The sequence below is a fragment of the Amblyraja radiata genome, chromosome 3 (assembly GCF_010909765.2).
Source record: "Amblyraja radiata isolate CabotCenter1 chromosome 3, sAmbRad1.1.pri, whole genome shotgun sequence".
Lineage (NCBI taxonomy): Eukaryota > Metazoa > Chordata > Chondrichthyes > Rajiformes > Rajidae > Amblyraja > Amblyraja radiata.
Genome location: NC_045958.1, coordinates 25,502,019 through 25,515,896, shown reverse-complemented (window position 1 = coordinate 25,515,896; position 13,878 = coordinate 25,502,019). Strand labels below are relative to the sequence as shown.

The 13,878-nt window shown below is 39.0% G+C and overlaps 1 protein-coding gene across 6 annotated transcripts in view; it reads right to left on the bottom strand.

Annotated features, from left to right (window-relative positions):
• Positions 1-13,878, bottom strand: part of dmxl1 (Dmx like 1) — a 240,997-nt gene that overhangs the window by 89,999 nt on the left and 137,120 nt on the right. For 5 of the 6 annotated variants that reach the window (XM_033017479.1, XM_033017480.1, XM_033017481.1 and 2 more), the window contains exons 28-30: positions 10,422-10,670; positions 5,234-5,332; positions 1,784-1,962 (exon numbers count right to left, since the gene is read on the bottom strand). In XM_033017479.1, coding sequence (XP_032873370.1) covers positions 1,784-1,962; positions 5,234-5,332; positions 10,422-10,670 — 527 coding nt within the window. The remainder of the gene's footprint in view (positions 1-1,783; positions 1,963-5,233; positions 5,333-10,421; positions 10,671-13,878) is intronic. The other variant, XM_033017483.1, reaches the window with a different exon arrangement.

Sequence of the window (13,878 nt, the reverse complement as noted above, 5' to 3'; positions counted from 1 at the left end):
GGGATGCTGAATAATACAGGAATCATTAGGGGTGGAGAAACAGAAAGATCATAGAAGGCTAGAGGGAGTTTTAATGGTTCGTCTGTTCAGTCCAAAAGACACACTATAACTTCTCTTTGATTTTATACGCAATGCCGCAAAGGCATTCCTTGCCTTTTTCCCCTTTCAGGATTCCTTATGTCAGTGGATCTGCTGACCAAGAATAAAGATAAAATTGCTTAAAGCAATGGAATACTTTCCATTTAAAAGCTTAAATAATTCAGCCTATCTTAGGAGTGTATTGCCCCATCGCCATTAACAGCAAAACATAGTCAACAGGAAGAGTCGGCCAATTGTCTCTTTAAATCTGCTCTGATATTTAATAAAATATAAATGGCCCCAGTTTCCAGATCTCCCTCCATACCCTCAACTCCCTTGTAATTGCACCAAATGTCAGCCACTACTTCCAGTTCTCAGGAATAGGTGAATTCCAAAATGTCAGTCCTCAGATGAAACTCCTTGCCTTCTCGGCCGTTTGGGCAACCCCTCATTCTGGAGTTATGCCTCCTAGTTCCAGGTACCATCATTGGGGAAACAGGCTCTCAGCATTCCCCTGGTCAATCCTACTCAGAATTTTTTTTCTATACAAGATACCTTTCATTCTTCTCAATTTCAAAGAGCAATCTTTCTACATGTGCAATCTTTCTACATGTGCAAAATCCTTCACCCCAATAATCAACCAAATAAGCATTCTCTGCTCTATCACTAATGCAAGTGTACGCTTCTTTAAACATAAAGGTCAAAATTCTATACCAAGTTGCCAAATTCAAGAGAGGCAGGTCATGAAGAGAGGCGAGTTTGTTTTAGATTTTTAGCTTTATAAATTTCAATCTCAAACAAACTTGCATCCTTTCAGATATTAAAACTAGTCTTGTGAGTCCTTTATTCTATGCCTCCTATTGTGTAGTGGTATTACTTCCGCCTCTCAACAAAATAAATAGAAACGGTAGAAAAATTGTTACCTGTATGTGAGATTTTTGAAAATCACTCATCCTCTTTACTGTTGCTCTATTCATTTAAAAATACTTTTCAACTGTAATATCTTCCTGTTCCGAGAATAAATCACATGGTATTGTGACTGTCATTTCCAGGAGGTACATGGCTAGAATGCTTTCAGCATTTACAATTTTCACTCTATGTTCAACAGAGTGAGAATGCAGCCATCAATGGATTTTGAGAGCTCTTTCAGGTAGGATTGTAACTTTAGGCTTTACAATAACAGAATAATTTAAATAATTTTCAATCTAGAACAACTTCCAGGTTGTAATAATGAGACATTGGGAAATAGTACATTTAAAGATTGGAGCTTGGAGAGCAAAGAATTGAGACAGGTTAGAAATGGTTTAATGTAACATTGCAAGCAGGGATTACATGGGTGTTTTTTTATTTTAGTTTACATGTCAATGTGACCACAAGATCCTAGGACAGTATCAGTGTACAAAGATAATTCACCACAAATTAAAAATAAACCTGTGTTATCCATCAAATGTACATATGGTGTACATTTCAAAGGTAGGTTTTGCAAATAGGTCTGAATTAATTAAATTTCTTTAACAATGGCATAGGTGTAAATATGGTTTTTCAAATGCGTAGATTTGTTTATTCTCACACAAAGAGAAAACATTTTGTTTGAATATTTTATGTTTTGCTGGTCACGGTTCGCATGTTCCAAAATCTAACTTCAATATATTAATCTCCACATTTTCAATAATATGAAATTAAGTTTGCTCAAATTGATACATACCTTTGCAATAAAGTAATCCCAGATACTAAGCTCTGGTGGGATAAAATTCTCTTTATAAACAGGAATCTTCTGGTTTACATCAGGAGAAGCATGGTTGGGAGAGGCTGTTTCAGAATCTCTGATCATTGGTCTTGACGTTATGCTCATAAAATGGCTGTCATAGTTCTCATCAGTGGGAGCTGCAATTAAAAATTACCGACTTCTTATGGCAACATGTTTATTAGAACTTAAACAAGAATAGAAAATGGTGAGCAGCACAGTGGTGCAGCTGGTAGAGCTGCTGTCTCATAGCTCCAACAACGGGTTATATCCTGACCTTTGATGCTGTCTGCATGCAGTTTGTATGTAATGGTAAGGATTGCCTCCAGTTGTTCCTGGTTCCACACATCCCAAAAATGGGATGATACGTTAACCACCTTTGTAAATTATGCGTATTATGTTGGTGATTGATAGAATATATGATGGAAATGTAGGAAGAATAAAATAGATATGGGCAAGATATGTGCTAAAATATTAAGGAATCAAAGATAGACAAAAATGCTGGAGAACCTCAGCGGATGAGGCAGCATCTATGGAGTGAAGGAAATAGGTGACGTTTCGGGTCTAGACCCTTCTTCAGACTTGGATCAAAGGGCATGTTTCTGTGCTATATTTCTTTGACTCAGTCAGTTAGGCAGAATTTGTGGAAAGAGAAAGAGTTAACATTTCAGACCTTTCTTTTGGATGGGGAAATTAACCAGAAAAATTAACTGTTTCTTCTTATAGATGGCACTTAACTTGCAAGGCATTTCCACCATTTTCTGTTTGCATTTCTGATTTCCAGCATCTAAAGACTGATTGACTTTCATTTACCAGAATTTATTCATCCCAGCAATTAACATAATATTTTGTTTCCGTCACAAAAAAGTAAATTGGAAAGGGAAACAATAATAAGGATACATAGATGCAAGTGTCAGCATTATTTCTCTGACATTCCAAATCAATTCCAATTCCCTTTGAAAAATGAGACAAGATGCTGAACATACAAATTCATGCCCTCATGCAACTCTAGCAGGCATATTTCTCTAATGCATGAGTTTAGATAAATAAGAAAATATAGTTACAGCAGATGACATGCATAAAAATCCACAAAAACTGAGATTTATGTATCAACCACTTTAACATATTTTTTTAACATTTTTTTTAACAGAAATTCAGACATGGAATAGAAAAGTTCATTTCCAGTTCAATTTATTTTAAAGAAAACACATACTTACATTAAAGTACCAAACAAAAGAAAATCCAACTCAAACAGCAATGCATAGAGAAGCAGTATTCAAAGTAACAGGACCGTGGCAGGTCAGAGTCATTACCACTCTACCTGCTCCACTCTATGTCAAGATTCATAGCTGATATTCTACCTCAGTGCCATTTTCCAAAATGGCATGGAGGTAGCATATCAGCCATTCCCATCTTCCTCAATTTCCAGAAATCGATGTATCTTTATTTTGAATGAAAACTATGATTGAGATCCACAACCCTTGGGATAAAGAATTGCAAAGGTTCATATCACTGAGTGAATGTTATCTCTTAGATTTGAAGGCAATCCCTTGTCTTACACCCATTCACTGGCGGGGGGGGGGGGGGGGTCTCACCCTGGGAAAACACCATGAGCATTCACCTTATTCCAACCCCTCATGATTTTGTATACCTCAATAACCTAATGCTTCAGCCTTCTACACTCCAAAGAAAAATGTTCCAGTCTATTCAGCCTCTCCCTGTAACTCAAGTCCTCAAGACCAGGTGACATGGTGGTGAACCTTTCCTGTACTAATAACATTTTTCTTGTAGCTGTGTGAACAGAACTGCACACAGTACTTCAAGTGTGGGCACACCAACGACTTGTACAGCTGTATCGTGATGTCCCAACTTGTGCTCAATACCCTTCTCATTGAAGACAACAAAAGTTATATGGAGAGACTGGATAGGCTGGGGCTTTTTTCTCTGGAGTAAAGGAGGCCGAGTATTTATTTATACCATCTATAAATATGAGGAGCATATATAAGGCAAATGGTCACAGTCTTCTCAGGGTTGGCATGGAGTCAAAAGCTAGAGGGCATTGTTTTAAGTGAGTGCAGAAAGAGTTTAAGGGGATCTGCGGAGCATTTCTTTCACACAGGAGATAGTGGGTAGGTAGAATGAGCTGTCAGAGGGAGTGGAAGAGGTGGGTACAATTACAATGTTTACAAGACATTTGACTAGGTACATAAATTGCAAAGGTGTAGAGGGATATGGGCAAAGCTCTAGCAACTGGAACTACCTCAGTCAGGCAACTGGGTTGGCATGGATGAGTTTGTTTGAAGAGCCTGTTTCTGTACTGAATAACTCTATCCTTGGTACTCTCCAAGTTCACTTGGTTTTCTTTGATTCCACACTACGTCTGGCAGAATGTGCATATTTTCTTTAATATTAATTAATTGTTTTCTTTAATTTCTCTGCAATTTCCTTATTGTATATTATGAATCCTTATGACCGACTGGGCGGAAATTACGTGTGTCCTTGCAAGTTTTTCCTTTCAATAAAAACTCCTGTATCCTACTTTGGCTTTTAAGTCATCTACTCAATATTTATAAATCTATATTTATAAATCTATATTTATAAATATTTAAAATGATGAGGGGGATAGACAGAGTTGATGTGGACCAGCTTTTCCCTTTGAGAATAGGCAAGATTCAAACAAGAGGACATGACTTCAGAATTAAGGGACAGAAGTTTAGGGGTAACATGAGGGGGAACTTCTTTACTCAGAGAGTGGTAGCGGTGTGGAATGAGCTTCCAGTGGAAGTGGTGGAGGCAGGTTCGTTGGTATCATTTAAAAATAAATTGGATAGGCATATGGATGAGAAGGGAATGGAGGGTTATGGTATGAGTGCAGGCAGGTGGGACTAAGGGAAAAAAGTTGTTCGGCACGGACTTGTAGGGCCAAGATGGCCTGTTTCCGTGCTGTAATTGTTATATGGTTATTATATCTCCTGTGTGAATTTAATTCCCAGGCCTACTATTTTTGGCAACTTTATAAACTTTTCCTTTGCTTTGGTATTGTTTTTCTCCAATTAGCCATACAGGAACCATTACTTTTTAGGTTTTATACCTTTACAGCTCTTCTACGCACCGTACTTAAATATGAAAAAAAAAACACTTGCAGAAATGACCAATTTTCAGCTCAAACAGATCACATTGACAAGATTAATAGGAAAACATTAAGAGCATTAATAGGAAAACATTAAGAGGTACTTTATTGTTTGCACATGGTAGACAATTAGGCATGGATATATTGACATTCAAATGAGTTAGTTTAAAATGCAATGGTACCTTCACAATATTTCGCTACTCATATCTAGCCTTGATTGATTGTAGTTAACTGGAAAAGCCATAACACACAAATATGAGGCAGTCTAAGTATTTACTCACCAACCTCACCAGTAACCTTAACTACTTCAGCCTCAGACATACTGAAATGGTAGGGATCAATCTGCAGCTCTGGATCAGATAACTCTTCTAACGCTTCTACTGTTATTATCTCATCAGTGGAAAAGCAATGAGAATGACGTGGAAGAAATGAAGGAAAGAGAAATATAAAACTAACAAAGTAAAGACTCTCTCCTTAGAATTAAAAGTATTTTTGCATATACTGCTATAATACTTAAGACAAATATTGCTAATTTCAAATACTATCACTACAGCAGAGTAGTAAAATGCTACTCACATTCAGCATTTGCGGATTCAGATTCTTTCATAAACTGATCTGAATATGGCTGCAAGAAAGTGGATTTATTTTCAGAACTGTTACCTACAAAGTGAGTTTTGCTCTTTTGGGGGAAGAAAGCGAATTACACCTTGAGTGAACTGCAATTCCTCTTTAAACAATCTTATTTTGCAGCCACAGTTGAGCATATTTATGGAGGGAAACCTCTGGCCAACGCATGAAGCTGGAGCACAGCATAATTTGCATATTATGGTTACTCTTACATTTAATGCATATTAGGGAATTCCTGTGTGCTTTGCCAAGGAGATACTATCTGGTCACTTTATGAGAGTATCCCATTTCAATCTCAAGTAATCTATAACATAACTAAATGCAGTGTATCTATATTCTCTCACCAACACAAGTTCATCTTGGCCCTCTGAAAGCATCAACCGTTTGTTTTTATATATTGAATCGGCAAAGGACATCCTCCAACAGTATTTTAAAATGGTCCTATTTACAGCAATCAAACAAATTATGGCCAATCTATAAGCAAAATACAACATATGCGAGAAGAATTCTCTTTGAAGAAAGGTGTTAGGGTCTTTGACCATGTATGATCGGTTTCCCTAACTCTGCTCTCATCACTCTTGCCCATATTCACAACTAGGATAGGATTCCAAATGTATTTATTTTTCATTCCTCTAGCTTTCACTTTCAATAAATCATTCCCCATAATTTTTTGATAACTGCAATATGATGCCACAAGCAGACACATCCTACCTTCACCTCATATTACAGCAGTTCTAAGGGCCTATTGCCTCAAGGGCTTTTTGATTCACTCTTCCTTCTCAACCAATGTCCTCTCTTCTTATCACTGTTCATTTTTGTGAAACCACAGGAGGTGCAACCTTTGCCTTTTTACTTCCTTCTTCTCGACCATTCGTGATCCTGAACATACAATCAATATGAAGCAGCTATTTATTTATATGACTTTTAACTTGTATACCATATTTACAACAAAGCTGCCTCCTCCAAGACAAATGATGATTGGATGCCTGCTTTGTGGAACAACAGTGCTCGAGCGAGAAGCATGATGCAGTGTTTCTGGTCACTTTACTTATATATCACACTCCCAACTAACCTCACTTGCCTTGCTTCCTACACTTTTGCAATACTTTTCCCCAGAGGCCCAAGAAGAGCACTTCCTCTTCAAACGAGGCAGATTACAGCATTCTGTAGTCAATGTGGCCAATGATTTTGAATAATTGGTATTTCCAGCATTTAGTAGATATTCAGAATATATTCTGCTTCTATTCCACTTCAAAAAGCTGTGGGTCCCATTATTTACACGCAGAAATTCATTGTATTATTCTGCCCATCTCAGTCCAACCCTTTTTTCTCTCCACCCCCATTTTTATCCACCTTAAACTTCTTAAACAAATATATAATACACTTATTGCACCTATCCTTCACATAGCTCGGTAGCAATTTAAAGTTTGGCAGGTAAATTGTTAGGATTAAAGTATATGCACTTCACTTTTTTCCCCCCAAAAAACCCAAAGGAGCCCCCCCCCATAGACTAAATTAATCTTCTCCCATTGAAAATTGATAAATCAATTTTCAGATCTATTTTTGAGGCACAATGTCGACATTATTTTTGACGGAGTTTTGAAATTGCATTTATTTATTTCAATTCAATATATATTTTATTTGTTTAAAAAAATTGGAATATTGCAGTATAAGAATGATGCAATAATGATGCACATCCCATGCATAATTCAACAACAATATAACCTTGCAATCTGAAGTTGTGTATACAAGAGGATGCGCACAAGTGTTATTTTTTCTTAAAATCTCCACAGGAGGTCCTTTATTGCCTAAAATAGGGCTTAATTGTAATGCTGTTCATTGAAAATTATTCCTTTATATAATTCCAATTAAGTAATATATATTTTTGAGGACCCGACAAGTACTTTTGGTCAAATTGAACTTCAAAGAGAAATAACTTTTCTGCCAGACACCTTCTATGATTTGTATCTGATAGAAAGAACTGTTTAATGAGATAGCAAAGCAATATTTTAGATATTATTATAGAGGATATTTACAATGACCAAGGAATCATCTTTTTCGAATGCTTCGAATGTAATGTGAAAAGAAAAGCCAAAATAATCTAATTTTGCCTCAAATATGAAGACAAAACATGATTGCCCTGCCAGTGACATCACTCAGGCATAGCTTCAGCACTTTGAAAAGGGTGGGGACACCACATTTGATTTTAAATTCCCTTTAAACTTGACAAATGTGGGGACTCCAATCCATAACATTGGTCAGGTTACTTCAAAGGCAAAATTGTGAAAAACTATAAATTAATGGCCTGGGAATAATGTACAACTGCTGCCTTGTGAGCCATTGTACATTGATAACAATTTAATTGAAAGGGTGAACCTCAATATTAACAGATTGGCATGCGTTAAGGGCCAATGTTCTCCCCGCTTCTCAAAGTAGCAATCATTAATTTTGAAGTTAGCTTCCTTGATCAAGGCTCAAGGTCGCAGAGGCCTAATTAATTGGGAAATGAACATTTGTCGTAGTTGAAATAAGAAAAAATAAACCCACTCTTGCATATCTCCAATAACATCACAGGTCTCGATGGCAGACAGAAGAGCTGTCTGACACTACAGTAAGAAATATTTAGGTTAGTGATCAGACTTAGTCATGAGACCCATGTAGGAATGAGTTCTTTGTACTTTGATCTTGCTCAGGGACAATCATTTCTACTGTTCTCAGTACCCAATTGGCTCAGCACATGAAAACTAGGATGAGACACAATTAGTGAAGTGAAAACTGAAGATAATCCTGTGACACATGAATGAAATGGGCAGTAATTGGTTTGGATTGCTGATGTGGTACTGTTTCATTGGAGAACTGTCCGGCTTCATTGGCGAACAGAAATAACAGGGGGTAGAAATGTCTTGGAAATGGGACTTAACTCCTGACAAAATTTTGGACTGACGGAATTTGCAAAATGAGAACCAGAGTCTGGAACTCAGGGAACAAAGTGAAGCCAGAAATATTCCTGAGACTGATCACCTTGTGTCCTGAAAGAGTAGAAATTGAGTGCTATCCTGTCAAACAGGAGTCTGAATAAAGCTAAGTGCATCTTTCACCAGTTGTCATTAGTGTCATAAGGCCATGGGATAGGAGCGGAATTAGGCCATTCGGCCCATCGTCTACTCTGCCATTCAATGATGGCTGATCTATCTCTCCATCCTTACACCATTCTCCTGCTTTCGCCCCATAACCCTTGAGACCCGTACTAATCAAGAATCTATCTCTACCTTAAAGCTCTAATGTGATTCCAATGCAAAGGTGAATTTGATGCAGTAGTACTAAATCTAGTTAACCTAAGACTCAGTTCCTAGTAGACATACAAGTAATCCAATAACAATTTTCTCACTTCCACAACCTTTCTTGTAAAATGTTTTTTTGCTCAATCCTTATTCACTGCATTGCAACTTAGCTGCAACCAATTACCTACCAGGCTTTGTCCTGCTCCTCCTCTCTTCCACACCCCCCCCCCCTCCTCAATCAGTGTGAAGAAGGGTCCCAACCCGAAACGTCACCTATCCATGTTCGACAGAGACAATGCCTGACCTGCTGAATTGTTCCTGCACTTGGTGTCTTGTTTTCATATTTAGATCTTGGACTAAATGGAGTACTGAATTGAATCTGTACACCTCACAGGAGGATCAGGGCATTTTGTCCCTCGAATCTCTTCTACAATTTACGGAAGTCAATTCTGATCTCTGATTAGCTCCATGTATATTCACTTTTTCCTGCATGTTCATCTTTTCAAAATCTCCATGAGTAATTTAGTTAACAAAAGTCCAGAAATCTCAGATTCAAGCTTGAATGAACTAGCATTAAAAAGCAATAAGAAATAAAACTTCAAATTTCTTCCACCTCTGCATGTAATTTCTCCCCAAGAGATTTGGCTTCCATTTTAAATTACACCCTTATGTCTTGGACATTTAATGCACAAGTGCTATAACAATGACCTAGTATTATCATGTTTAAATGTAATCCTGCACTATGCCATGAACACTGAGGCCATTGAATGTGTGAATATTATTGTAATACTTTTGATTATACATACCCCAGTATCCTTTACTTAAGCACAACTATTTACTCATCTGAGCCAAAATGAATATTTGCAAAACAAATCTTCTGTAAAATTACCATTCTATTACCATTCAAACATCTAGATTATTCACTCTAATATCATACCATTGTCCGCTAATTTTAATGCAGTGAAATTTAATTATGTGACCGCACATAGCTTTAAGATAAGCCTGGCATGTTAATTTAGTTTAGTTTAGAGATACAGCACGGAAACAGGCCTTTCGGCCAACCAGGTCTGCGCCGACCAGCAATCCCTGCATATGAACACTATCCTACACACACCAGGGACAATTTTTACATTTACCAAGCCAATTAACCTACATACAGTACCTGCACATCTTTGGACTGTATTAATACTACTATACCTCTAAACTTCCTCACGCTATTCTAACTAAGGTCAGATTCAAAATAGTTAACTTACTTGGTTAATTTCATAATAGACCATTACAAAAAGGTTTGACCTAAATTCACAGTAATATAGAGAAACTTCACAGCACTACAATAAAGAATCTGGGATGAAATCATTTAAAATATGTTCTTATGGCAAGCTGTGCAATGGTCATAGTACAAACAAAGGCAAATTATACCTGATTTAGTTATTCATTGTTTCTCGTGGTATAATTCTGATCAAACTAAAAAAAAAACACCCAACAATAATGCTTCTTATTTTATGACTACATTTAACAGTGAATAATTAAGAACACACAAAGTGAGGTAATGTCAACCAACCTGTCGTAGCTGTGGCCTGGATTTGGTCCGTTGCAGGTACATGTGCACCTCCACCAAAAATTGCAGCCCACATGTTACTGTTAAGAGGATGAGTCACGATACGGAAGAGCTCATTACTGGAATGAGTTCCCAAACCATGAACAAAAAGGCTAAGATAAATTGCTGTCAACACCTCACAAAGTAGAACTGTTAATTTGGGCTTGTCTTCATCTCCAGCTGAATTTAAGAGCTGAATCAGTTCCTTTATTCCTGTGAATTATAGAAGAGAGTAAATGTTCAGATTTGTATAAACGTTCAGAATATTTAACATCAACATTCCCACCACAGCTTACAACCCAGCTGTATGAACGTTGATTTCTCCTTCAAGTAACCCTTGCTTTCCCTCTCTCCGTCCCTCCCCCACCCTAGTTCTCCGACTAGTTTCCCTGTCCTCCTGATTAATTTTACTGTTTGTATGCCTCGTTGTGACCTTCCCCTCGACCAACAATGAATCAATCTACATTTCCTTGATCACAGTATGGTTTGATCTGTCGTTCTCACACCTTACATTCATTTTGTACCCTTCCATATCTCCAGTTTCCCTCTCCCGACTCAATCTGAAGAAGGACCTCGACCCGAGGCTTCACCCGTTCCTTCACTCCAGAGAAACTGCCTGTCCCGCTGAGTTACACCAGCATTTTGGGTCTATCCATTTCTATCATGTACCCATCTTCAAAATCTACATAGAACAAAGTATGTACAGTGCCCTCCATAATGTTCGAGACAAAGACCCATCATTTATTTATATGCCTCTGTACTCCACAATTTAAGATATGTAATAGGAAAATATCACACGTGGTTAAAGTGCACATTATCAGATTTTAATCAAGGTCATTTGTATACAATTTGGTTTCATCATGTAGAAATTACAGCTGTGTTTATACATAGATCCCCCCCATTTCAGGGCACCATAATGTTTGGGACACATGGCTTCACAGGCGTTTGTAATTGCTCAGGTGCATTTAATTGCCTCCTTAATGCAGTTATAAGAGGGCTCTCAGCACCTAGTCTTTCCTCCAGTCTTTCCATCACCTTTGGAAACTTTTATTGCTGTTTATCAACATGAGGACCAAAGTTGTGCCAATGAAAGTCAAATAAGCCATTATGAGACTGAGAAACAAGAATCAAACTGTTAGAGACATCAGCCAAACCTTAGGCTTATCAAAATCAACTGTTTGGAACATCATTCAAAAGAAAGAGAACACTGGTGAGCTTACTAATCGCAAAGGGACTGGCAGGCCAAATAAGACTTCCGCAGCTGAAAACAGAAGAATTCTCTCCATAACAAAGAAAACCCCCCAAACACCTGTCTGACAGATTTGAAACACTCTTCAGGAGTCAGGTGTGGGAATTGTCAATGGCCACTGTCTGCAGAAGACTTCATGAACAGAAATACAGAGACTATACTGCAAGATGCAAACCACTGGTTAGCTGCAAAAATAGGATGGCCAGGTTACATTTTGCCAAGGAGTAATTAAAAGAGCAACCAAAGTTCTGGAAAAAGGTTTTGTGGACAGATGAGATGAAGATTAACTTACATCAGAGTGATGGCAAGAGCAAAGTATGGAGGAGAGAAGGAACTACCCAAGATCCAAAGCATACCACCTCATCTGTGAAACCCAAAGCATTCAGGGCTCTTGCTTAACTTTTTTTCCTGTTGCCAGTCAGGCAACCTTGGCAGCTTTTTAGGTTGCCAAATGACAGTTTAGGTGGTCATTTAAGATGGCTTGCATGACACGTGCGATAATGTGCTCGGATGAAGTGCATAGTTACCAGTCAGAATTATGGTCAATGAAGCATTCACATATTATTTCTGCTTCAAATAAAGTCACAAACTAAACATATTCACCAATGAAGACATGGTATATACCACAATGACATGCAGCAACATTACAATACAATATCTCATCTCCTTTTACACATTGCAAAGAATGCAATTTCTATTATTTCTTTCCACTTCCAAACAAAATTCTAGTTGGATTATTCAGCGTATGATCAACCTCAGTGAGACCAAGTGCAGGCTTGGCGATCGCTTTGCACAACACCTACACTCAGTTCGCAATAACCAACCTGATCTCCTGGTGGCTCATCACTTCAACTCCCCCTCCCATTCCGAATCCGACTTTTCTGTCCTGGGCCTCCTCCATGGCCAGAGTGAGGCCCACCGCAAATTGGAGGAACAGCACCTCATATTTAGCTTGGATAGTTCACACCCCAGCGGTATGAACATTGACTTCTCCAATTTCAGGTAGTACTTGCTTTCTCCCTCTTTCAGCTCCCATTCCCAGCTCTCCCAAAGCCTACTGTCTCCGCATCTTCCTTTCTTTTTCCAGACCCCCCCCCCCCACCGACATCAGTCTGAAGAAGGGTCTTGACCCGAAACGTCACCTATTCCTTCACTCCATAGATACTGCCTCACCCGCTGATTTTCTCCAGCTTTGTCTACCAACGGGATTCCACCACTGGCCACATCTTCCCATCTCCTCCCCTGTCGGCTTTCCGCAGACACCGCTCCTTCCATAACTCCCTGTTCATTTTGTCCCTTCCCACCCAAACCCTCTCCAGGTACTTTCCCTTGCAACCGCAGGAAATGCTACACTTGTCGCTTTACCTCCCCTCTTGACTCCATTTAAGGGCCCAAGCCGTCTTTCCAGGTGAGGCAGAGGTTCACGTGCACCTCCTCCAACCTCATCTATTGCATCCGCTGCTCTAGGTGTCTGCTGCTCTACATCGGTGAGACCAAGCATAGGCTTGGCGATCGCTTTGCCCAATACCTCCGCTCGGTTCGTAATAACCAATCTGATATCCCGGTGGCTCAGCACTTCAACTCCCCCTCCCATTCCAAATCAGACTTTTCTGTCCTGGACCTCCTCCATGGCCAGAGTGAGGCCCACCATAAATTGGAGGAGCAGCACCTCATATTTTGCTTGGGCAGTTTACACCCGAGCGGTATGAAAATTGACCTCCAATTTTAGGTAGTCCCTGCTTTCTCCTCCGCTTCCCAGCTCTCCCTCAGCCCACTGTCTCTGCCTCTTCCTTTCTTCTTCCCACCTTCTGCACCCTCAAATCAGTTTGAAGAAGGGTCTTGACCCAAAACGTCACTTATTTCCTTCGCTCCATAGACGCTGCCTTACCCGCTGATGTTCTCCAGCATTTTTGTCTCCCCATTCACACTCTTATCCCACTTTCTTCACCCACTGCCTGCACATTAGTGGCAATTTTACAGAGACAAGTTAACCTACAAAGCCAATGCATCTTTGGGATGTGGGAGGAAACCTACATGCTTGCAGGGAGAATGTGCAAATTCAACACAGACAGTGCCCGAGGACAGGATCGAACACAGATCCCTGGCGTGTGAGGCAGCAAGTCCACCAGCTGTGCCTCTATATTTTATTTTCCAACACACAAAAAATTATTC